Here is a 27,348-nt window from a genome sequence, read left to right as displayed (position 1 = left end):
AGGAGGAAAGCCAAAAGCATTTGATATATGCCTGGAACCCCAAAACCAGCAATGCCCAAACTTTTCCCAGGGGCCAAGAGTAGGGGCCAAGGGCTGGGGCCGGAGTAAAGCTGGGGGTGGGACAGGGCAGGGCAGAGTGGCGCACTCTCCCTGCCGCACATCCTGGGGGTACGCCTCATACTTGGGGGACTGTTGCCCTAAACCATGGCTAAGTAGCCCAATCCCTATAAATGAAGAGCTGCAACCAAAAGTCACAAGAAAAGCTAAATTATAGTAAAAGTGAGAGGTATTAAATACATTTGCAAAGAGGCTTGTTAAGGAGAAAAAAACTGTATAGAAAAAGGACTGCTAGAAACCAAACTAGCTGAATTACCACCAAGTCTTTACGCACATGAATAAACTGGAAAATAGTTTAAAAAAAGTCTAATATATGGTGTGTAATACTCATATAATTTTTTTTTTTTTTTGCTAGAAAGCAAAATGTTTATAATTATATTTCCTTAAGTGACTAAAACCAGCTGGGTCAAAAATCGCAGGGTGGAAAACCATTAATTTAAAAATAGTTTATGTTGCACCAGATATTAAAAATTACAAAACAAAAACATGCTTAAATTATAGCAAATCCTGCTTAACAAAGCACAGAGGAAAATTTCGCCTAGGTTGTTAATTTTCTTCAAGATCATCTATACTAGTCCAGATGCTTAAGTTATAATTTCTCCCGACCAAGCATCTGGATTTGTACAGAAGATCAATGAGAGAACACATACCGTGAAACCATCTGGTAGAAAGTAATTTCCTTTGCAAGACACATTTGTCCTTCAAACAGAGTGCTAGGCATGAGAAACAATTCTAATAAGATATTAGCTGTTTAACACTCCTTGGCGCTTTAATTCTAGCTATGCATATTTATCACTGCTGCAAAACAGTGGTTTTACAGCAACAGAAGTACTAGGAAGAGGAACAAACCTATACCAAGAAATACATAAATGGGCACATCACATGGTCACTTGGGGCTTTCCTAGCTCACGCCTCAGGAAACATCCCTGTTCCTCTTAAAGATACTGGACTCCTTGCTCCATTCATATGTTCTATGCTAGAGAATGTCAGATATGAGTGGGAAAAGATGTCACTTTGCTTTGGAGCACATAAAGCTCATAGCCAACACATTAGCCTGGACAGACTGTTACACAAGAGAAACACAATATCTGTCACAAAAGCCTGTGGTTTTTTCCCCAATTTGAAGCTAAAATGACCTGCTCCTGATTGAAGCTGGGCTCATGTGTTAAGTATCACATTCCAATGGGGAGTGCATACCACCTGCTAGTCCCACCAGTGGAGAACTGGAGCACCCAGGTCCGGTGCAACCATTTAGGCGACTACTAGGATTTGAGGGGCAGCATTTTCTTTGGCAGTGACTGCGGCAGCTGGATCTTCGGCCACCACCGGCATTTAAGCGGAGGGAGCTGGGGCTGGGGAGCACGGTAAGGGCCGCCTGCAGCAAGTAAGGGGAAGGGGAGGCGGCATGCAGGGGAACTCCCCGTCCCAGCTCACCCCTGCCCGCCTCCTCCATGAGCATGCTGTGGCTGCTTCACTTTTCCCGCCTCCCAGGTTTGCGGCACCTAAGCTGATTGGCGCCACATGCCTGGGAGGTGAGAGAAGTGAAGCAGTGACAGCATGCTCAGGGAGGAGGCGAGGCAGGGGTGAGCTGCTTCACTTCTTCTGCCTCCCAGGCTTGCGGTGCCAATCAGCTTAGGTGCCGCAAGCATGGGAGGTGGTAAAAGTGAAGCAGTGACAGCATGCTCGGGGTGGAGGCGGAGCAGGGGTGACCTGGGGCGGGGGGACGCCTCAGGGTGGAGGGTAGGGAGCTGCTGCTGGGGGGCGCCTCAAGGCAGGGGCTCAGGGATGGGGGAGGGCGCAAGGTGGAAGTTTCGCCTAGGAGCGCCTCTTGCAGAAGAGCCTTCTTCCAAGAACTGAATCTCTACCCAGCGAATAGCTTACAGCAGGGATCTCAAACTCAAATCACCATGAGAGCCACGAGGACTAGTACATTGGCCCGAGGGCCACATCACTGACACCTTTCCATATAAAGGTGCAAAAGCACGTCCTTCTGCCCCCTCATCCACTCCACCCCTTCTATGAGGCCCTACCCTGCCTCATCTCTTCCCACCCCTTTCACCCCCAAATCCCCACCCGTGCCCCATCTCTTCTCCGCCTCCTCCCCCGAGCACACGGCTCCTCATGCCTTTCACACACATCCTCAAAAACGCTAAGCGCCGCCAAACAGCTGTTTGGCAGTGGGAAGTGCCTGGAGGTAGGCAGAGGAACGGGAACATGGCGCACTGGGGCGGCGGGGGGGGGGTTGACGGGAGCATGGTGGCCTCCGGAAATAACTCAGAGGGTGCAGGAAGCTTGGTGGGCTGCAGCAAATAACTCCACAGGCCACATGCAGCCCATGTGTTTGAGACCCCTGGCTTATAGCATGAGCAGGCACAGATCAAATGTAGGTAGAATGTTTTAGGACCAAGTCTCAGCAAAATAGGTATTTTTACTCACAAGGTGGGCTAGAGTTCTGAAAGCTGACGTTTTCAGAATTAAAGCAAAACCACATTTTGCATAATAATTCTCTCCCCTCCTGGGTAAAAGCCTCTATCAGAAAAATTCACAGCCCCAACTTTTCATAGTTTTAGACTTTTTACTTTGGTAACAGCCATTATTGCAATACCTGGAGGTAGGGTCTCCACGCTTTGTGCTTTGTCTTCCCCATTGTTACTGCGAGGGTCTTTCTTTTTTAGTGCATCAACGTCATTTGGGTCCTCCTAAAAATAACAAAAAAAATTAAAACCATTTCTTAAATTGATATGACTAATTGATATGACTAATTGATATTAATTTTCTCTATTTTCAAAAGGGATGACTAGTCACTTTTACTCTTTGGCCCTAACACGGCCTTTAGACCCTTTTAAAGGCATAAAAACCTCAAGAGATCTGTTTTAGGCACCAAGGGAAAGAATGGGAAGTTCCTAAATTTTTCCAAAAACAGGAAAACAAAACAGCATTCTAGACACTGGATCAAACACTGAACATATGTGGCAACTACTTACTCGAAGAAACGTCTTGCTCTCAAAAAGAAAATTTATTAGGAAATGTGAACCTAAATGTAATCCGTGATACTGAAGTTTGTTTTTACAAAGAATTGCTATGGCAAGTGTGACGAAAACAACGGCTAAATAGTGTATGTCCAGCAGTTTGCACATTCAGAGCACTTCTAATGAATATTTATAATAAAAGCTAAATACTACATAGCCAAGTTATTAATAATTTTCCATCATATTCTTGGAAGTGGCTTTCTGACAAAATTTTTGAAAGGGCCACAGCAAGTTGCCATTTACAGGCCCCCATTTTGGCAGAACCCATGTTAATAGTAGATTTTCAAATAAAATTTCCACTGGATTTCTGACTATACTAAAAACAGTAACATTTAATGAAAAACTATCAGTCTTTTTGAATTCCAAAAAAGGTACTGATAAATACAGGACAAAAGTTGACTAACAGCCCCATTTTTCTTCCTGCTTAATCCCACAGAGAAGTCATAATCATGTGTTCATGGTACCATAAAAACAACTGGTGTCAATTCAGCATTAGGATATATTGCAGAATCAAGTTGGAAGAGAAAGTGGGATAACAGGAAGCATTTATTTTGTAGACTATATTTGGTAATTAGGTATTGTGACAAAGTTCCTCCTCTACCTTGGTGGGTCCTGCGCTTATTGGCGGATTTGCTCACCTCAGTGATCTTCCCCTCTTGCGGAACCCACAATCTGGGTCAGCTCCTCCTGTGTCTGATCAGGAGTTGGGAGGTTTAGGGGGAACCCGGGCCTGCCTTCTACTCCAGGTTCCAGCCCAGGGCCCTGTGGATCGCAGCTGTCTATAGTGCCTCCTGTTAACAGCTGCATGACAGTTCCAACTCCCTGGGCTACTTCCTCATGGCCTCCTCCAAACACCTTCTTTATCCTCACCACAGGACCTTCCTCCTGGTGTCTGATAATGCTTGTACTCCTTAGTCCTCCAGCAGTACACTCTCTCACTCTCAGCTCCTTGCCCTCTTGCTCCCAGCTCCTCACATACGTTCCTTCTCCTCTAGCTCCTCCCTGCCTGACTGGAGTGAGCTCCTTTTTAAACCCAGGTGCCCTGATTAGCCTGCGTTGATTGGCTGCAGGTGTGCTAATTAAAGTAGCTATCTCCACTGCCTTCTAGGGTATGGCTACACTTGCACTTCAAAGCGCTGCCGCAGCACTTTGAAGTTTCGAGTGTGGTCGCAGCGCCAGCGCTGGGAGAGAGCTCTCCCAGCGCTGCATGTACTCCACATCCTCTACGGGTGTAGCTTGCAGCGCTGGGAGCCGCGCTCCCAGCACTGCGGCACTGTTTACACTGGCGCTTTACAGCACTGTATCTTGCAGCGCTCAGGGGGGTGTTTTTTTCAAACCCCTTAGCGTGAAAGTTGCAGTACTGTAAAGTGCCAGTGTAGCCATGGCCCTAGAGAGATTTTAATTGGCCCCAGGTGCCTTGATTAACCTGGAGCAACTGCCATTTGGTTACCAAGGTACTAGGGATTTGTTTAGCCTGGGGCTAACATACCTGTTTCTCAGTACTTTACTGTAGCCATCTGGCCTTGCCCCATCACAGTATATAACTACAGTGAGATTTTACTATGACCTGTATCTGGAAAAGCCTTTATTCTACATATCTGCACTCTATTTATTCAGTCAGCTGCTCCTATTAGCCCTGCAGAGTCAATACAATTAAGGAAGATTCTATTCCTTCTCCTGCATTAGTTATTTGCTACGTTTCAATTACAGAGTCAGTTTCCCTTGTGAAAGCCCACTAAGGGCAGGATTTCCCTGCAGAATCTTTAATATTGATGGTGGCATGTGAGAAGGAACGAACCAAGCTTGACACTCAGAGTCAAAGCTAAGCAAGCAAGGGCAGTTGTTAACAGAGTATATTTGATCTGAACGATGTTGGAAAACAAACATTGACATTAGCTATAAAACAGTAAAAATTTGTAAGGGAACTCAAGGGCAGGTGTAGTTGGCGAAACTACTTTTCACTCAGCCCTCGTCCAGACTAACCCGCGGCATCGGCGGGTTAAAATCGATTGCTCGGGGATCGATATATCGCGTCTAGTCTGGACGCGGTGTATCGATCCCCGAGCGCGCTTACATCGATTCCGGAACTCCATCAATCCGAACGGAGTTCCGGAATCGACGCGGAGAGCCACGGACATCGATGCCGCGCCGTCCAGACTGGTGAGTACCTCGATTTTAGAAATTCGACTTCAGCTACGTTATTCACGTAGCTGAAGTTGCGTATCTAAAATCGATTTTAATTCCTAGTCTGGACGTGGCCTCAGTACCATCTAGATTTCAATTGTGTGTCCCTATAAAGGAGAAATAGCCTGTCCTTTCATGAAAATTCAGAGTACACATCTGTCAAAGCATTTCTAAAGTTCCCATCCACTGTAGATTAACAATGCCAAATTCAAAATTAAGTACTTTATTCGCAAAGCTTACATGCATTGCTGCTTAAGCATAAGTGTATTTCTAGAGGGCTTTTTGTTGTTTTTTGAACAGCCACTACCCATGCAAATACTGAAACAAGCTGCAAGTCCAAACTGAGATTTTATAGATTCAAAACAGACTGGAGTAAACAATGCTTATCAGAAATTTGTTTATTCAGAATTCCTTGGCTATTTCCAAGATTCACATACTTTGTGGTCAGCTATATTCTGCAGCAAGAGGCTTGTTTTTACAGCACTATGGTGCAGCAGACTGGAAAATTTGGCCCGGTGTCATTCAAGTTCAGTGTGCCACAAAAATTTGTACTGACAATATACAATTGCATCAAAGAAGCTGTAACAGAAAAGCTGGGTAGGAGATATTTGTAGGTTTCAGCATCCAAAAAGGCATGGCAGACTGTTGGAGGCTGTGAGATAAATGCATTAGCTCCATATATCTGATAAAGATGAGCAGTGACATAATGAAGTTGATATTTAAATGGTCATCTTTAGGTTTTAGAATTTAAATCTCAGATGATTTTACAGTTACACACTTTGCCTGAGCCAGCAAGCAAGTTGAAAACCTCACACCTTTGTTCAGATTGGGTAGGTTTTCTTCACAGCTACGAGAGCTAGGAAGTTTTAGATTCTAGAGTACAACTCTGCAGAACATTCCATATGGCATAAAAAAATACATGGGGCCCTACTTTCACATAAGTAGCTTTATTATATATCAAATTCTTAAAGCTTAAAGAGGTAATTAGTTATAACAAAAAAAACCAGGGACACTCAAAGAGACTCAATCTCAGATACAGACCTGGCACTATGAGCCTGAACAGAGAACATTTATCCTGACATCTTGAATCTCATAATGGTTTATAAAAGTATATACAGGAATTACTTCACCTAACTTCATAGGCAGAATGTGGCAAGTGTGAAAACAGTGCATGAGAGATAAGCACAGGAAATGAATACTTAATCCAACTGAAATTATAGGAGAATTATGGATGGGTAGAATATTAGTTATCCAAAACACATGACTGGTCTGTGCAGTTCAGGAATATTTATTCCCGGAAATCAGATATGTAGTTCTGAAACAATGATTCATTTTTGTTGGTAAGTAAAATATCAGAAAGCCCTGACCTCAGAGTCACTATCCTGGGCTTCCCTCTGCACTCATAGGAGGTTTCCCTTAAAGGCTAGCTTCCTCTGCTCCTGGCTTCTCACTCATGTTTGGAAGCTCCTTCCCCATCAACTTCCTTCTTTCAATTGTCCTGAAATTAACAAATGGGCAGAGCTAAATTCTGTTTGTGAAGTATGTAATCTGATAACTGAATGTGTGCACAATTAGAAGTTAACAGTGTATCCACCTTCCTTGAACTGTTGATGTCTTTAAAAGAAAATACATTTTCCCCTTTTTTAAATGTGTTCCTTAGCAAACATAACTTTCCTAATTTTTGCCTATCAATCAGCTTTAAAATTAACTCTTTTTTTGTGATTCTGATTTAGGTTAAATTGGCAATCAATTTGCTTTCCGTGGCAAAAAAAACTCCTTGGTATCAAGCCCCTCTCCAAACGAAAAGCCAGATTACCTGGACTTGATTACTAATATATCATAATATCACTACAGTTGCCAACAACTCTAAAATTTGTTAAACTATCCCAAGATCAATGACTAGGAGAGCCAGTTCCAAAGGTGAAGATGTTTTTACAAAATATAAGTTGTAGGTACCAAGTCCCACATGTTGAAGCCTAGAGCAAAATGTTAAAGAGAGCTATAGCAATTTAGATTAACTGACAAGGACAATAAAATGCACAAGCCTAACGAAGCAATAACCATTCTTCCCCTTCCCCATACACCACTTATGTCAGACTCTTTCAGTGGAATAGCATTCAGTGATAAGCACAAGATACTGCAGGTTAGCTCTTCTTACCAAAGAAGAATATCTTAACAGATTACTATTCATATTCATACTCATTGCTAAGGTAAAGAGAGTTGTATTGATTTAATGGTGCAGAAAATAGCAGACTGGGTGTGCAAATCATTCATGCCTTCCTTATGGCATTTGGTGACATTTAAGGAAACTAAAGTGAAAGACCAATTCTTATTTACAAGCTCACATCAGACATGCTGGTCAGTCAATGCATGCAGGATTTTTCAAGTGCAGGTTAGCAACTGGCTCAGTGGATGTCAATAATAAAAGAAGTAGGGAGACCTGATCTCAGTGAGGTAGAAGGTTTCGATTTTCAATGGCCAATTCCTGCCCAGCTGATTGGTGGGGAGAAGGAACACCTATTGGTCTGTACTATTAGCAGGCTACAGAAATAAGCTACTTCCCAAAACATCTGGAACACAGTTTACACACAAATGAAAATTCGTGATTCTATTACTTCTCCACTCCTGAAAAGAAAAACTGGGAGATGAACTAGGACATATTTCCTGCAATAAGTCATGTGTCTTTTACAAACAATGGTCAAAGCAGTCACTTAATTCTCAAATTATTTTACTATTTCTATACAAACAGATATGTATAGTCATATTTCTATGGCAAGTGCAGGCTCAGCAACAGAAGCTACTTATATTGAGCTATCAGATACATTGGACTTGGAAAAATCTAATAAGCCAAATCATAAATCTGTTTCATTTACAAGAACCTTGAGTTATCCGATGCTATTGTGAGTGTGCAAGACAGCTTCAGTAGGAAAAAATAATAAAATTTCACACATCTTCACAGAAAAAAAAGGGTCACGGAAATAGTGACATTGAGCATTAATACTTGCAAATTGTTAGCAGCATGATAACAATGTAACAAAAGAAAGGTCTGTCTAGCTAATTTTCAGACTTTAGAGTGGTTCCTATATTTGTTAGTAACTGAACAGAATAGCTCTTTTATAAGTACTTGATAGGAAACCTATAGCTCTTATTCTGCATATGCTGTATGTTCTAAATCCCCATGTAAAGAATTACTTAGCAGGAGGAATTCCAAACACATACAAAAAGCAGGTGACAAAAGATACCCAGAAATAGAACCCAAGGACTGTTTACCCAAAAGCCCTGTTCTTAGAATATAGAAAGTCTTTCTATATGATTTTCTATAAAGAAAAAAGTTTTCAGCGTGATAGCTGAAGACATTACAGTAGTGCTTGTGATCAGACACTCATAGAAGTTCAGAAACAGCAATCCCAGAATCAGAAGACTGGATAAAATACTTTGCATTGGGACAGCTCCTTCAAGAGCAACCATACAACTCCTCCATTTACTAATATTTCAGAACTATAACTCTGTCAAACCACAACAGGATGCACGTTTGTATCAAGCTGTTAGAAATAAAATGTAAAAACGTCCACTGACTTTGACACCATAGGTAAGTCTACACTGCACTGAGACACCCACAGCTGGCCTATGCCAGCAGGCTTGGGCAATGGGGCTGTTTAATTGCAGTGTAGACGTTTGGGCTTGGCCAGCAGCCTGAGATCTGAGACCCTCTCACTTTGCAGGATTTTAAAGCCCAGGTTCCAGCCTGAGCTCGAATGTCTACGTTGCAATTAAACTAGCTCCTTACCTGAGCTCTGATAGCCCGAGTCAGCGGACCAACTGCGGGTTTTTAATTGCAATATAGACACTCTGAGTGATCGGTACTATAAAAACTTAAAGTCCCTAAATACAGCCACCATTTTTTGAATACAAAACATTAAAATTATCCAAAACAAATGCATGTTTTAGCAATTGTTTGTCACACAATAAAAATTAAGAAATTGATGAAAACGTAAGTTTTAGCAGGAAGTCACTTAAGACTTACCTAAACAGACAAAATAATATGGATTTTAATGTCTGCATATATGCATTTTTTAATTTACATGTATTCCAGACTTTGTGTAGGCAGTGACCTATTACAGGCATTCCTACATTTTAGAAGACAAGGGCACAAACCAAGTTACTAATTAAGCACTGTGCAAGTGCCATACAATCTCAGTTCAAGGGGCAGCGATCTATTTCCAATGGCTGCTTAGACACTCAAGGTATGTCTATACTGCACTCAAAGGTGTGATCGTTCCTTGTGTTGACACACCCACACTAGCTTTAATAAAGCCAGTGTGACTAAAAATAGCAGTGAAGCCATGGCGGTGCAGGCTTCAGTGCAGGCAATACATGCCTACCTGGAACCCTGAGTACATTAAATGGCAAAAAGCTCTGTTAACAGAGAGTTAAGGTAGCACTGAGGTACCTTGTGCCCTGCTATTCCAGAACATTGAGTTGAGCAAAACTTAAACTTGTGAAGACCAGGAAATACAGAGTTAAGGTACATACCCATGAAACCTTAACTCTGCCCCTGCCCTCCCTCCTACAAATCCACCCTCCCCCTCAACTGCCAAGAGCCACTGGGAATTATCTGCATGCACTCCAGCTCCATTCACTGTGTTAGGCGTAGCTGCATTGAATGGTGGAGGAATAAGTTGGCGCTGCATGGAAGAGCTGTCACTGTGATACAAAATGATCTGGGTGCTTGTGGCCCTCTGGGGGAGATGTGAGCCCCCTCTTCCCTGACCCCTCTGTGGGTGATCAAAGGGAAGAAGTGCATGTGCATCTTGAGAGAGCCAATATGCCTCATTTCAGTGCTGTACTGTGCAGGTTGTGTCACTATCAGGGCACCCCCCCCTGCCATGGGGACTGTCAGCAGCTAGGTACGAGAGGAGTGAGGTCTATGCATTTAATAAAGGGTAAATGAAAGCACAGTGCTTGATGGCATGTGCATAAAGACAAGGGCTGTAAAAGGGGTTGAAGGAGTGGAAAAATTTAGTGGATGTGGTGTTTTCAGTGGAGTGGTTAAGTGTCAGAGTGTAGGGCAGATGTAGGTATTTCTTATTCCCTGCAGGGCAAAAAGGTAAAGTATGTGTTATGGGCTTATACGAGCATTGCTCAAAAAGAGGGAAGAGTTAAGGCTGTGCGGGCATGTACCTAAACTCTGTGTCCTGGTTTTCTCTGGGCATACTGCTCAAGTGAGACACTTATGCCAGGTCACCACATTTCAGGGCAAGCTAAGTAACTGTGTGGATTTTAGAGCACTTAGAAAAATCAAGTTTAAACAGAAAGCTGTTTTTAACCTAAACTACAGCAGACACGGCAGTCTGTTATGTCACGTTCCTAGCCCTCACCAGGGTACACGCTGCTGCATCCTCACTGCTATTTTTAGCTGCACTAACCAGATTAAAGCTGGCATGGGTGTGCCTACACAAGCTGCAATCACATGTCCAATTGCAGGGCAGACAGATCCTGTGACAATCAATTCATTGCCCTACTCCAAGGCACAAAGTTAAAAACTGAATTAACCCCTAGTAGCAGTTCAGGTGTGGTGTAGTCTCCTCGCTACCAGACACTGGTAGAGCAGGAAAATGGTTCTGGCTGACTACAGTCAGGTCCAGTTCACTACGAACACACCAATGTCACTGATGCTCAGTGCACCTCCTTCTCCCTGTGGCTTCACTCACACATTGAAGGGAGTTGAAAAGATTGAACCCAGTGGAACACCCTGAGTAAGAGCACTTGGCAAAGAAGTGAAATTGCTCATCACAACTCATCACGCTTCATTCTATAACAACATTCAGCTTATTTAAATATTTCACTTGTGTCACCTCACTAGATCTCAAGAAGATTTCTCACAAATAGAATGGGAGGCCTTATCTATCTCTTACCTATTGGTTACTCTAACCTTATCCTTCAAGTATATTAACCAACATTCTACTTACTTATTTACATTTAACATATTCGATATACCACTAAACTTGTACAACAGCTACACGAGTCTGAGTCCTGCCCATTCCCTCAATGTCAGTATCCGCAAACTTAATGATACTTTATAATTACATACATTTTTTTTTTTTAAATACTGGCCCTGTAGTGAGGCCGAGTGGCCTCCCTCCGAGCAGGACAGCAAGGGACCATTACATGCCCCTTGGCGGGTGGAGCCTAGATCACCCCACCCCCCTCGCTGGAAGTACCGGAGCCTGGCCAGAAGTATGAAAGGCAGACCCTGCAGCACAGTTGGGGCAGAGTCTGTGGAGAAGGACAATGCTCCGCCTGTTCTGCCACGTCCCAGAGGGGAACCTAAGCCTGGCTGTCCCTGATTCCCAGATGCCGACAAGGACTGGCCCAAAGTACCTGCCGCAGCGTACCCCGAGGAGCTGGAAGAGGCATGGAGGCTACAGGTACCAAACCCCAAAGAGGCAGGAAGTGGCCCAGGGGCAGCCGCGGAGCAGGCGGCTGAAGAGCCAGCTGCGGCTCAGTCACCGTGTTGCAGCTGGATCCCTGCCGACCCAGGGGTAGACAATCCTGCCCCTGCCAGGACCCTAGGCTGGGACGCAGTGGAGTAGGGTGGGCCCACACCCTCTGTCACCGCACCGCAGGGTGGCTGACTGCCTACACTGTTCAGGGAAGCTCCAGCCCTGAAGAAGGAGCCTCCCTTGCCAGCACCCTTATAGACTGTTTGCTTTGCTGGCTGCCTGATCTCTGCCCACGCTAAAGCCAGCCCTGAGACTCTCTTGCTTGCTGGCTGCCTGAGCCTCCTCAAGCCCAGGCCCCCAGTTCAGTTATAGACTCTGTTTAAGGGCTGACAGCTTGAGCTGCCCAAACCCAGGCTAAAGCCTGACTGACTATTGATCGCCCAGCTCTATTGTGGGCTCTTGGCTGTCCTACGGATTCTGGTCCTGGCCAGACAGGACCAGACTGAGTGGCCTCCCTCCGAGAGGGAAAACAAAGGACCATTACAGTCCCATCACAGACAGCTCTGTGCAGCTTCCCTGAACACTCATAACTTTAATGCTCTCTGCTCATTATATAACTATTCTTTAATTTATTACCTGCCCCAGAGTTTATATAATAATGTTAACTTTGTTGAAAGTTTTTATTGGCTCCTCTCTCAATAACGCAAGCCAGCAGTTATTTCATTTAAATAATCCAGTTTTTCAGGCAAATCAGCATGGATTTGTGAAAGGTAAATCATGTCTATTACACATAGTAGTTTCAAATATCCATTACCTAGCCATAAATATCTATCTTATGCAGGATAAAGATGTCAAGAGTTGCAGATCCACTAACCCTTCAAAAACCTTTATAAATATTGGGATTGTACAGTTCTCTATCAACTGGTAATTCCGCAGTATCAAAAGGCTTCCTACAAATCAGTTAAAAGATTGAATATATGGGCCTTTAAACACCTTTGAATGCAATAACTCAGCACTTGCTTCTAGAGGTAGATGGGAGTAGGAAGTGGCAAAAGAAAACTACTTTTATATATAGGGATCAGGGAAAGCTGAAAGGTTGTGGGTTTTTTTTTTATTATTATGTACTTCAGAAATATCAAATCTTATATTTTCTGGAGGATCAGAAAACCAGAGACTGTGTTCTTTCAGCCCTTATTTGAAAGGAAGATGGTTAGTGAATGTTTATTAAAGATCCTTCTTCCCACTTGTTCAAACTTAAGTAGAGGTTTAAAAAAATTACTAGAAACCCCTTCCCCTCAGTAGCTTGGGTACTTGCAGTATTACTATCTAACTAATTCTCCAACTGTCCATAAACTGTTACAGGGAAACAGAATAGGCAATAGGTGAACTACAATATAAAAAACTAGGAGCAAAAAAGAAGAGGTGTGGCGGGAGGGGTGGGGAGGGGGGACTGCAAAAACCCCTCTGACTTTTATGCATCTTACAATAAAAGGAGATCTCATGACACAGGGAAACAGATGGGAAGTACATTCACTGCAGTCCAGCCTTACTTTCACAATATTAAGAGAAAAATCTCTTATAACTAGGGCTGTCAATTAATCGCAATTAACTAAAAAAAAATTAATCTCGATTAAAAAAATTATTGCAATTAATTGCCGTTTAGTAGCACTGATAAACAATAAAATACCAGTTGAAATGTATTAAATATTTTGGATGTTTTTTCTACATTTTTAAATATATTTGATTTCAATTACAACACAATATACAAAGTTGAGGGTGCTCACTTATTTTATTACAAATATTTGCACTGTAAAATGATAAACAAAAGTAGTAGTATTTTTCAATTCACCTCATACCTGTACTGTAGTGCATTCTCTTTATTGTGAAAGTGCAACATACAAATGTAGGCATTTTTGTTACATAACTGCACTCAAAAAACAAAACAAATGTAAAACTTTAAAGCCTACAAGTGCACTCAGTCCTACTTGTTGTTCAGCCACGCTAAGAGACAAGTTTGTTTACATTTACAGGAGATAATGCTGCCCATGGAGTTCCTCACTACTCCATATGCTCGTTAAAAAAATGTGTTAATTAAATTAGTGACTGAATTCCTTGAGGGAGAATTGTATGTCTCCTGCTCTGTTTTACCTGCATTCTGCGATACATTTCATGTTATAGCAGTCTCGGATGATGATCCAAGCACATGTTGCTCGTTTTAAGAACACTTTCACTGCAGATTTGACAAAACGCAAAGAAGGTACCAAGGTGAGATTTCTAAAGATAGCTACGGCACTTAAACCAAGGTTTAAGAATCAGAAGTGCCTTCCAAAATCTGAAAGGGATGAGGTGTGGAGCATGCTTCCAAACGTCTTAAAAGACCAACACTCTGATGCAGAAACTACAGAACTTGAACCATCAAAAAAGAAAATCAACCTTCTGTAGGTGGCACCTGACTGAGATGATGAAAATGAACATGTGTCAGTCTGCACTGATTTGAATCGTTATCAAGCAGAACCCATCATCAGCTTGGACGCATGTCCTCTGGAATGGTAGTAGATGCATGAAGGTACATATGAATCTTAAGCGAATCTGGTCCTAAATATCTTGCAATGCCAGCTACAACAGTGCCATGCGAATGCCTGTTCTCACTTTCAGGTGACATTGTAAACAAGAGGGCAGCATTATCTCCCGCAAATGTAAACAAACTTTTTTGCCTGAACAACTGGCTGAACAAGAAGTAGGACTCAGTGGACTTGTAGGTTCTTAAGTTTTACATTCATTTGTTTTTGAATGCAGAGTTTTTTTTGTACATAATTCGATGTTTGTAAATTCAACTTTCATGATAAAGAGACTGCACTACAGTACTTATATTAGGTGAATTGAAAAATATTTTTTTTTACAGTGCAAATATTTGTAATAAAAAATAAATATAAAGTGAGCACTGTAGAATTTGTATTGTGTTGTAACTGAAATCAATATAGTTGGAAATGTAGAAAAACATCCAAAAATATTTAAATAAATAGTATTCTATTAACAGTGTGATTAATCACGATTTAATTTTTTTAATCACTTGACAGCCCTACTTATAACTTATGATTAAATAGAATATGGGGAACTTTTCCCAGGTGTCTGGAATGTGACGAGAGATCAAAACATATGTGATGGTATGGGGAGAGGATTGCAAAGGATTCCTTTCCTAGTCCAGTCAGTCACTTTTGCAGCTCATTGGAGAAGGAAACAGTGCCACTTCCCTTTCATCTATGGGGGGAGACCAGAGAAAAAACAGTTGTGAAGTTAAAACAAGATCCTAAGGAGCTACCCTGCAAAACCAAGTACTTTTAACAGGCTTACTCTTTGACTGGAAGCGATCTGCAGGAGACGGATATAAACAGTGGCACTACTCACCACCTTTCCTCCCGGTGAGGCGCACAACACAGTGAAATTGGACAGGAGACAGAATAGAGATGAAAGAATGAGAGAAAGAACTGCCTAGAAAACCAAAGAACAGAAATCAAGCTTCAGCACAAAAGAAAAGTCTGTGCCTTGGATCTTTTGTAGAGGTAGGGAATGAGCATGTGGTATTTACCATCTTTCACACTGGGAGACAAAAACAAGACAGACTTATTTAGGGAAAGCCTCTATAATTTAAAATGAGCAGAGTTAACTTCTGGTTTCAGATCCTTAAGAATCCCAGCCACTTAAGGACAACGGTAGGGCACTTCCCTTTCCTTCATGAATGATAAGCTGTAAACAAAAACAGACTACATTAAGTCCTTGCGTTGGTAAAATTTTATGACACCTTTCAATAGATAGCCCTATAACAAAAATCTGCTTTGTATTGTATCTAAATGGCTGTTTCTGCCTCCAGCTACTGCCCTTGCATTCTCCTCCATACGTCTGCATTCCAACTTCTTTTTATAGACAAATCCCACCAAATATCCATATCTGATCCTAATTGTTTGAGGAGTTCCAAAGAGAAAGACCACCTCCACTCCCAAACAGAATGAATGTACTATGCCAGGGGAGACTTCTCTATCTAATCTCTATAGGAAGTCTCTTTAAAATCTTATGGGAAAGCAAACTTTTCCATCTAAGGTTTCATGAGCCTATCTTGAAGCTAAAGATGATCTTTCAAGACTTTTCAAGGGGTGGTCAAATGTAGGTTTGAATGCCAAATACATGAACTGGTTTTCAGCGCTAAAAGAACCAAACTCTCTATGCAGTGCTCTGCCAAGCACAAGGTAATGCATAATCACCACCTGCATTAATTTGCCTCCCCTGAAGATTTAGGATTTGTCTACACTACAGATTATGTCACTATAATTTATGTCACTCGGGGGGGGAATAAGTCATCCTCTGAGTGATGTCAGCTACACTAACCTAAGCATCGGTGTGTGTATAGCACTATGTCAGCTACCGCCTCAAGGGGAAATGGTTTTATTATGTCGATAGGACCGAGAGTGTGTCTTCATTAGACACACTATAGTGCTTCTAGTGTAGACTAGCCCTTAGAGATTTCTACACATTTCAAAACCCAGTAACAAAAGCAAAATTAAATGAATAGTTTCAAACATTCAAAATCCTCCCCTCCCATATCCCACTCTCTAGACACTCTCTTTTCTCTTATTAGCCTTTGATTAAGGCCCCCAAACGTTATAAATTAAGTAATCAAAATATTCCTTTTGATAAGGAGTAGTGCCTGCAATATGTTGTCCAAAATTTTTCTGAAGATGTACTGCCAGATTACAATGGGATTACCTTGACCTGGTTAGGTGATCATTCCCATATTTCTCTGAATAAGAACTAGTGTTAGAATCCCTTTTGTAGAGCATTTTAAAATGCCATCTTTAAATAAAAGCCTCACCTTGAAGAGGCTAAACCAAAATTGGTAAGATCTCCATCGGTCTGGGTGAAGAGAGATGCCTATTACATCAAGGTCACTAATTAGATAAGGAGGACAAGGAGTTCCTCACTACTCCATATGCAGTTTTCCCATTAGATGACTAGAGGGAGAAGTATGCTGAATTTGTATTTAACTCATTTTTGTTATTTTATTTTCATTGAGTCAAGAAGCTAGGTTGGTGAGGGATTCAGATGTGGACAAGCAACCTGTTTTTAGGTCTGGCCAATCAATTCATCCTATTACCAATAATCCCTATAGAAAACAATTATTGTTTCACTGTATGACCTGGTTTTTAAATCTTTGATAATAAGTTAAATTCCTTAAAAGGTAGACAAATTCTGACATACTTGGATATGACAACTGATTTTTACAGTACAAGTTTAAATTTAGATTTGTTTGTAAAGGATAAAGTTTCTTTAGTTTATGGCCCAAACATTTCAGATTTGTGCCTGGGGCAAGATTCAATATGAAACACTCTAGAACATCAAGCTAATATTTGCTTCTGTGATGTAATGGTTGGTATATGGTTAAATGTGTTTCATAGAATGGGAAAGATATTCAAACTCCTGTCACTCCTGTGAAAAATTCTAGCCATGATAAAGAGCTAATAGGCACACATAGGTTTACTGAAGGAATGCGATCTTCAGAATTCAGAACTGTGCCAGAAGTGGGAAGCTTAAGTCTTTGCATCTTATTTAAAACATAGGTCTTGTTGAAAAGATTGTTTTGCACCAAGATACCAGTTAGCATCAAATGTGAACCCTTCTCCACTTCTCCTAGGATTTCTACCCAAGCCACCAATTGTTTCATGCAGCCACAGAACAGCACCAAATTGTACCGCTCTCTATCAGTACAAACTAAAGTGTATCTGAATCTACAGCTTAAAATGAGATGCAGCGCCTCATCTTTATTGCTGTGCACTCTGTTCATTGCACTATGGTTTTCAACTGAGGATTACACACAGAAGTACCAGTGACTCATGCTTGGTGTTTTCTGGTCCTCCCCTTCTCAGAAAAGTGCAAATAAATAATATATACCTGGAATACCACGGGGTCATCCACATAGCTGAGCAATTATAAACAGGTGGATAGGTGATGATATACTAGCCATGCATAGCTGAAGTTTATCCAGATAGCTTTAAAAAAGGGGCTCTAAACATTTTGATTTTTTTAAAATGTCGTTCTGTAACATTAAGCAAATATCTCTATTCTGCATAAATGTTCTTGTTATTCGCCTTTGGAGGAGAGACATTCCCTAACGGATTATGAAAGCGGGCAAGGTGAAGTTTTTGGAGATATCATAGCTTGCTGCCCATGGAGGGCCTGGGAGAGCATTAATTGGATTTCATTTTTCTGACAGTGCAAGAAGCTAGCTGTCCATAGAAGTAGCTCCTGACAGACATTAAATAAAACTAAAGGGAAAACAGATTACAAATGATTGAGCCAACCACCTGAAATCCCTATACTATAATATATCTAATAGCTGAAACAGTAAGCTGGAACTGAAACTTTTAGCTCCATACTATAACTTTGATACAAATTTAATCTCATTTTAAAACGAGGTGGGGAACCTTTCCCATGAATGCCGAGGCCTGGCAAAAAGAGAATGAGAGCCAAAGTCTTCTCAAGCAGTGGCCTATTCATCAGCATTCCCTTCAGAGAGGAGAGGTCACCAACTGTGAACTGTTCAGAGAACTCTGAAACAAACTCTGCACAGAAAGCACACAATAGAAACAGACCTAAGAGAAAAAACAAAAATTAAGGACTGACCCAAGCATGACGGATAAACCAGGTACAGTTTAGAAAAAGCCTTTATACTACAATCAAACCCACAAACAAGGGAAAGTCTTGAAACTTAACTTGGACAATTACAACAGGAGAAACAGCTGAGTTTGATTTCATCCAGGTTGCCTAACTGAAAGCTGTTCATAAATCACTAGAAGTGAAAGCTTCTCAATGAAAAATTTAAATTTAAACCAGTCAGGCAGTATTTACCATCCATTTCTAAAACTCACTTTGACAACATATGCCAAACTTAGCTATTCAGCAGCCCACTGGAAGCTAAATATGAAACTCTAATCTTGTTGGGAAATGGAAGCCAACTGGTGATTTTGAAGTCATGAACAACATGTAAAAGACTGCAAAACAATGGAAAGTTAACTCCAGTTATTTAGCATTTCTACAAGAGTCAGTATTATAGCAGCGTACTCCATTGCTTCAAATTCTCTAGAGACCTCTCCGCCGTCCCTCACAAGGCAAGCAAACTTTTTAAATTTACATGTTAGAAGTCATGCCAAAACAGCAAATATAAAAAACAGCAGACCAGGAAAGATCCCCTTTCACATGAATGTATATTTCCTTAGAGATCCCTTCACTTTTGGGGCAGGAAAAGACAAGAGGAATGACTCAAGCATGTGGACCACCACATTTTGTGGTAAAATCAGCAATTTACATCAGGATTTAAATTGCCAAGTGGAAAGCCTTGACTTAAATCAATTTTCAACAACTTTTTCATTTGTACTTCAGTTATTTTCCAAAGAAAGGGGCATTCTGATTGGTCGATATAACCAGTAAACCATGTTGATTTACAACTAGAGACTTTACACTAGATTTGCTTTTTTTGCTGCCTAGAAGGGTACCCTATAACTATATACATTATTTAAGCAATTACATAGCTCAATATTTTCTTAGTCATGGTACATTTTAGTATGTCAGAAAAATGTAAATGATTTTGCTTATTTACTAGATAGTTAACATTTTGCTAACAATTTGTGTCAAGCTAATTAGGATGGTAACTGGAACTAAATTAAACATACCATATAATGTTTATTTTTTATTAAACAAAACAACCTTAAGTGTTTTGAATATATAAACTTATCAAAATACGCTTCACATTTACAACTAAATGATTTATTAAAGGAATAGAGGTATTAACTGTGGTCGGTGAATTAAATTGATTAATACAAGTCAGCCAGTGAAAATTTTCAAATGTGCCTAACAAAGTGACTAGAGATTAAGCATCTACTGAAAATGAAACAAACAATCTAAGTTACTTAGGCTGTACTTCAGACTTAAAACTAGTAGATCTCGTCACATCCCACCTTGTCTGTACTCCTAGAGCGGAAGAGAGATAAGTTTTCCTGCCTTTTCAACTCCAGGTGTCTCCACTTTGAATGAACTAGTCCAAATGAGGTGGGGGAAAAAATCCTTTCTGCGCCTGCACAAGAGGCTACTTGCTGTCAAAAGGTGATTTAGCATTTCCACAAACTCTAGTTCCAGGTACAAGCTAGCTATTTCCACCGTTACAGTGGAGTGACTTCCTTTTAAACATCATGCTGTAATGGTTCACCACCCCTGAAATGTATTATGGTTGGCATGATTGATGGGTGATTGTTAGATGCCCATGCCATTGCAGCAGCATCTTCAGCAGTTGGGCATCTATCCTGGTACTCTGGGTTAAGAATATTGGCAAGAAAATGAGGTGGAGTAAGCATATGATCCATCCACTTCCTTACTACCTACAATTTAACTTTGTTGTTGGGTATTTCTTTCTTCAATATCTCAAAGTTCTTTCCAAATTTCAACAGCATTAGCAATCTTTCTACAGTTTGTCCAAGGCTATGGAAACACATTTCAGTATATTCACCATACCGTCAACATTTCTCTTCAGTCCAATGTTGACTACTTTGGTTGTGATCATTCCATCTATTTTGTCACAATTTTCTTCATGAATTGTCATCAGAACAGGTCAGTTCTTAATAAATAGCTCAAAACTGTCAACCACTGAATTCCACTGTACATCATGGTGGAAAATTACCTTGGATCATGCTGCTCTCAGTGAAGATGAAGCAAAGGGTTGTTACATAACTATTTTGCAGTTTCAACAATTTCTTTTATTCCTGCAGTTGTAGGAAAAAAATTAAATACAAGATGCATCAGATGAGCACTATCCCTACATTATAAGTTTCAGGTTCCATTCATTATCTTCCTCTAGATTTCGTCTCCTCTTTGCTACATTTGCAGCATTGTTTGTGACAAAGCAATGCACCTGACACTTGAATTTTTGATCAGTTTGTTATAGCATTTACTGCTACGTCTCTTAATATTCTGCTTCATGGGCATTTCCTGATGTGTCAATTGTTTCTGTAAAATATAGACAACACCATCTTCTGTTGTCATACAAATACATATTACTGGATAATTGTGTACGTTGTTCCACTCATCAAGACTCAGACTAACGAGTTTCCCATCAATTTTTCTGCACATTGTTCAATTTCCTTTTTATACACTCTATTCAGCAATATTCCAGAAATGTCTGCTCAGCCGGGTTGTAATGACTGAAATGCGTCAATTAAATATTTGTTCTGAACAAGACAAAAGGGAGAATTTGTCACATAAACGAACCAAACTATTTTTCCCCATCTATAGAGTCTTGCTGGAATTTGCTGTTCTTGGCTACAAAATCATGCATGCTTTTACTGGACAATGAAAAAAGTCTTTTTTGATATACAGGTAATTTACTATTTGACATAAGTTAAGTTGCAGCACTGCTGGTAGTACCAGCAGATGACTCTGAAGTTATTCACATTGCAGATGGACATGCAGAAACCCTTATGTCTAAGCTGGACCCTGAAACTAAAAAGCTAAGAGTCACTCTCTCATTAAGAATATAGAGTGCACTGCTTTAAAAAAAGATTGTAAATGAAAGATTCTGCCTACTGCAGCTATCTGTGTTACTGTTCAAATGATATAATTTATTCTAAACCCAGGTTCATAGGGGAAATTAATATATCATAGGATAATCTAAATCTATTTAAATCCTTATCTCTAGCATTTGGAAAAAACATTTTTAAATGTTAACATTCTGAAATGCCTAATAAAACTTTACTTTTAAAACCGGTAACATCCGGTTTTAAAAGTATCAATCTTATATTGATTATATTGAGCAATAAAAAAAAATCATAAATCCAGCAGTACTGATAAAAATGTAATTGATAAATACTCCCACAACAAACTGCCAATTCTATTTTGAACACTAACATTTTGAAATTCATAAATAATCCACCATAAAAACCACATTTCTGACAATAATGTAAGTTATCATTCACTAGCATAGTAAGACAGGGCAAGCAGTCCATACAAATAGTGCAAAAATAAGTTTATAACCAGGATAAAGCCCTTAATACAACGTGTGGCCTATTGTGCCATATTTATAATGCTTGATCTCAGTTAGATTCCCCTCGCCCCCCCCAATTCTGTCTTCATGCAGGAAAAACAGCCTTTAACTCAAAGTTTTTGATAGAGGCACATGGATACAGCAGAAGTATTCTATATTTAAATGTTTTGAGGGATAACAAATTTAGGCTTTAGCAGATTTTGTAATAAATTCAGATTTCACTTTAAAAAAGAAAAATTTTAAAAATCCATATATTTAAAAAAAAAAACACACACACTCCTCCCAGAAATATTGATTTTTATTCACCCTGGGTAAATCGCTGCAGATAGGACATTGTTCTTGTTTCTTAGCACGGAATATTCTTGGTTCCCTGAACCAGAGGGAATGTGCTGATATTGCAGGGTTGCGTAGGATATTCCTTTTATTAACTCAAACAAACAAACAAACTCCCTCTAAGACTGCAAGAAAAAACACATCAGTCAAACTGACTATTTTTGGTAATAGCATTTTTTTTTAATTTATCCATTTGAGGCTGTTGCATTTTTAACCTAATCATTTATATATCATTTAAAGTATGATAGATCCAAGATAAGTCCCTGACTTGAACAGCTTACAATCTAAATAGAGAAGCTGCAGAAAAGACAGGGGGCAGGATAAAATATACAAGTAGTGCCTGGAGATGTTATGCATTTATTCTGGAGGTTCCAGAGTTTTGTGTTTTTTTTTAAATCCACCCCTTCATCCCTCCCTTGTTTCCCTCTGCACCACTGCCTTGCTCTATACACTTCCCCATCACTATGCCAAAATAAAAGTGCATACCCTTTAGCAACTACCTTCCACCCAGTCTTCCTCATCTGGGGCTGAATGAGACATCTACAAAAAGGAAAGGGGGAAAAAAAAAAAAAAAAAAAAAAAGCTAGTCTGAAGCTATCCAAAGTCTCATGTTTTGAAAGGCAGTCTCTAGAACAGATTGAAAGCTGGCTCTCATGGATACTCTATCTCCGTAGTCTTGGAGCAGCTCGTGTCTCACACAAGGAGCTAACCCCCCAGCATCAGGAATAACGAATAACCAATTTTTTCCACCATTGACACTGGAGGGTGAAGCCATTCTAGTTATAAATTAAGCATTCTCCTCTCCACTTCATGCACATTTCCTGCTATAATCCTTTTTGTAGTGCATACGGAATATTAGCCAGGCTAAGCCTGGCACAGTGATCCTGAAAGCAAATAAGGTATGCTCTGATGCTCAAATAAGTGGCAGAAGAAGACAGCACTCCACACAGTCTTTTTTGCATGTCCTGACACTAAATCTTTATGGCATTTCTGCAAATTTGCTCCCACTTCCCTTTGACTTTCTCTATTAATTTTTCGGATTGTCAACTTTACAGACACTACCTGTTGTCAGCAAGTAGCATCAGCATCTGGTGCAGCTGAACTTTTGATGCTCATTCACACTTGCAACTAAACTGTGCATAGACCATGTTCAGTTAAAAACCGTGTTCATCACAGTTTTTGCCTTGACAATACATGCAGCTCAAGTGTTCAGCAACATCCAACAAGTAGATTATACAACGTTGGTTGGACTCTAGCTTCTTTTATGAGCTAACATTTTTAGTTAAAGTATGTAAACTTAATCAGTCAACAATATTGTTTAGATTACTCCTGTACAAGTAATCTTGATTAACATGGGGCACTCTCATACTCTAGTGGAGGTACTGAACAATCAGCATGGGGCCATTTCTAATGGGGACAATGTAGAAGAGTTGTCCTAAGCACTACCAAACTATCCCAAAACGTATACTTTCATCTAACCATTTGGTTAACATTAAGAGAACATACAACAGGAGTGAGTGATTTTTGCAGTGTTGCTTTAGCTAGTTGGTCCCAGGATATGAGAGGAGACAAGGAGGGCGAGATATCTTACTGTACCTACTTCTGCTGGTGAAAGAGACAAGCCATCAAGCTACAGAGTTCACGTCTTCTTCTAGAGGAGAGATGTTGGTTTCCATTTGTTGGAACTTACTCCTCAGTTTGATCAAGCAGTCTGTAGCAAACCAGGAGTTTAGCCAAGAGTAGCATGTGATCATGTTAATAAATAATTCATCAACGTACACTCACAAGGGGCAAAATTCAGATTGTGACTTTACTCAATTTTTGCTGTAGTATGTATGAGGCAACGTACAAAATGTTACTGGTTCATTTGTTAGATATGGGTAGCTAAAACAGTTTTGTCATCATGGTGAAGACCAGAGTAGATATTTGTGCCTAGGATAACAAGTTTTATAACAATTCTAGGAGGTTTCTTTAGCAGATTAAGAATTCAGATATGGCTCACTGGTAAACCCCATTTCTTAAGCCTTATGAATATAGCAAGGAGCACCTTGTACTTCTGGAGTGTTCTCTTAGCGTTTTATGTATTTACATCAAAATCTTCTCATGTGTGACTCTTTCAAGTCTCTTACAAAAAAAACAAAAAAACCCATGATTTTTTCTACTCTTAATTAATATTCTGCTTATCCAAGTTTCCTTGATATAAATGGATTTTTCACAACTTCCTGCACACTACCAGGCCCATGGATTAATAATAATTTTTTTACTCTATCTCAGAGTTTTTCCTTATAGAATGGTTAAAAAGAAATGAACAATTAAAATGTGGTCAGACAAAAACTCCTGTACTTAGGCAATCACTTCACATCCTCTCCCTCTTCCCCTGAAAAAAGCAGTACATGATCTCCCATACTCACAAAGCAACACCTGAGGACTAAATTTAACTTTTTCTTGTTTTGAAAATTTGAGGAAGTTTCCCCCCAGCACAATGGGAAAATAAACAGTGAGCAGGGCTGGAAAGAAAACACCTTCTAACCCATCAGATCTGCTATCAAGGAGATCCTTTCTGAAACTGAAATGATCGTTGAGGTGCACAGAACCCTGTTAGAAGCAGCACCAGCAGGACCAAAAGATATGAAAATGCATTTCACAGCAGAAGGAAGCTGTCCTGAAACATTCTAGAGACAAGAAAAATCAGCTATCCAGGTCATAGGAATCATCTTCTAGGACATTCCTGCCACCATGTTGATACAAAGAAGGAACATTAGGGAGATTAGAGAACAATACAAGAGATTGTTGGGGCTCCCTTCTAATTATAACTGCAACAGAACCAGAGCTTCCTCAGATACCCATGAAGGTTGTGTGAAAGAAGAGTGATCTGACTTACAAAGAGAACTTGGATAATACATGTGTAAACATCTGGTAGCTGGCAAACCCATAAGGAAGAGATCACCATGGGGGGAGGGAAGACATTTAAAGCTCTGCTTCAGCGCAAATTAAAAAGAGGAAGCAAATAAATGAATATTTATCAATATTCATACAGTTAGACAGGATATAGTACTAAATTATATTTTAAAAAATTCCAGTTAACAGAAAGCAGATTGTCCCTTTACAGAATCACTACTCTTTTAGAGGTGCAATGGGATAATATAGGGGAGGGGAACTGAAATCATGGAAATGACTGATAATCCAGGACATCAAGGCTCTCGAAATGCTAAACTAGAAACAGACTTTAGCAGTCTTTCAAAGGTTAGTTTATTCCCTCAAAGCAGTGCAGTACAGCAATCCCTAGACCAGCAATAGACAGACAAGGCAAGCACTACAGTTCTGGAAAACTATGAAGCAGGGGAGGGGAAAATATACACATCTCATGGTAGTTGGTGCAGAAAAGTAACAGTCTACCACCTTAAACTGCTAGTGTAGATCAAGCCTAAGTGTTCAGAAATGGGGTAACTGGTTTGTTTCCATCAGGCTTTGCTTTCTTATGAAAAACTTTAATAATCACTAATTCCAAAATATATTAAGAATGTAAGAGCAGCCATATCGGTCAAACCATCTAATCCCCTACCCTGTCTTCTGACAGTGGCCAATGCCAGATTCTTCAGAGGAAATGAACAAAACAGGGAAATTTTTGAGTGATCCATTGTCACCCACTCCCAGCTTCTGGCAGTTAGAGGGATTGTGTCACTGACCATCTTGGCTAATTGCCATCAATAGACTAATCCACCATGAACTTATCTAATTCTTTTTTGAATCCAGTTATACTTTTGGCCCTTGCAACATCCCCTGGCAATGAGTTTCACAGGCTGACTCTGCACTGTGTGAAGAGTACTTCCTTATGTTAAAACTTGCTGCCTATTCATTTAATTGGGTCACCTTGGTTCTTGTGTTATGAGAAAGGATAAACAAAAAACACTCTTTTACTTTCTCCACACCATTCGTGATTTTATAGACCTCTCTCATATCACGCCTCAGTCGTCTCTTTTTCAAGATGAGAAATCCCACTCCTTTTAAATCTTTCCTCATATGGAAGCTAATTTTTAATGCATTTCTCTGTACCTTCCCCAATTCCAATATCTTTTTTGAGATGGGGCAACCAGAATTGCATATGGCATTCAAGGTGTGGGCTGAACGATGACTACTTTTATCTGACTAAAAGAACAAAAAAAGAGTTTCCTTTATAAGTTCCTTGTCAGAAAGGCTTCAAGAAATGAATGTTCTTAACGATCACTGAAGTCCTACATTACACTAGTATCAAAGTGTTACGTGATTATGCTTTCCTTTCTTTATCATCCTTGGAATTTCAACAGGAAGCCAAGAGGCGTGCTGGCTGAATACAAAGTCCCTTGCCAACACAAAACAATTAGATGAACAGACTACAGGAGCATTGGAGAACAGCCTATTTTGTGACAACCACAACAGAACGCAGTCAAGCATATTCCTTATAGGAAGAGCAACAAGTTAAAGATCAAACAGTTGACCTGGCAGCCATTGCTTCTCTCATACTAAGAGAAGTTGCACGCAGTGATGCTGCAGCCATGTAGGTACCAAGATATAAGAGACACAAGGTAAATGAGGTAACATCTTTTATTGGACCAACTTCTGTTGTTGACAGAGACAAGCTTTCGAGCTACACAGAGCTCTTCTTCAGGTCTGGGAAAGGTACTGAGTGTGCGTCATAGCTAAACACAAGATTGAACAAACAGCTCATATTCTAAGGAACTCTTCAAGGTGAAGTGGCCAGTTAGCCTATAGGCATAGGACAAAAAGAAGGGATAGTGGTTTACAGACTATTGTAATAAGCCATAAATCCAGTGTCTTTATTAAGATCATGATTTTTAGGGTCAGGAAAAGTTATGAATTTAAATTCTCGGGCTTATGTTTTGAAAGTGTTGTGCAGCTTTCATTTGATGAGGACTGAGGGGTCAGATATAGAATGATCACTTTGTGAAACATATTTCACCCACAGATCGTAAGGTGTTTTTGTCTTATCATTTTTCTGTGTGAGTTCATTCGAGAGCATAGTGATCGGTTTTATCCACACAGTTGTTATTGAGGCATGTAGTGCACTACATGAGGTACATCACACATTGTGATAGGCATGTGCAGGACCCATGGATCTTGAAAGGTGTGTTGTAGAGGGTATTGATCATTGTAGGAGTGGAGATGT

At 40.2% G+C, this 27,348-nt stretch overlaps 1 protein-coding gene across 4 annotated transcripts in view; it reads right to left on the bottom strand.

Moving 5' to 3' along the window:
- The window catches only part of GALNT2 (polypeptide N-acetylgalactosaminyltransferase 2), a 155,395-nt gene that overhangs the window by 88,509 nt on the left and 39,538 nt on the right, over positions 1–27,348 (bottom strand). For 2 of the 4 annotated variants that reach the window (XM_050949098.1, XM_050949099.1), the window contains exon 2: positions 2,723–2,816. In XM_050949098.1, the coding sequence (XP_050805055.1) occupies positions 2,723–2,816 (94 nt within the window). Of the gene's footprint in view, positions 1–2,722; positions 2,817–6,697; positions 6,756–20,492; positions 20,559–27,348 lie in introns of those variants that run through there. The other 2 variants (XM_050949102.1, XM_050949101.1) reach the window with 2 other exon arrangements.

This window comes from Gopherus flavomarginatus, chromosome 4 (assembly GCF_025201925.1).
Source record: "Gopherus flavomarginatus isolate rGopFla2 chromosome 4, rGopFla2.mat.asm, whole genome shotgun sequence".
Lineage (NCBI taxonomy): Eukaryota > Metazoa > Chordata > Testudines > Testudinidae > Gopherus > Gopherus flavomarginatus.
The sequence above is the reverse complement of the archived record's forward strand: the minus strand, read 5'-3'. Positions and strand labels throughout refer to the sequence as shown.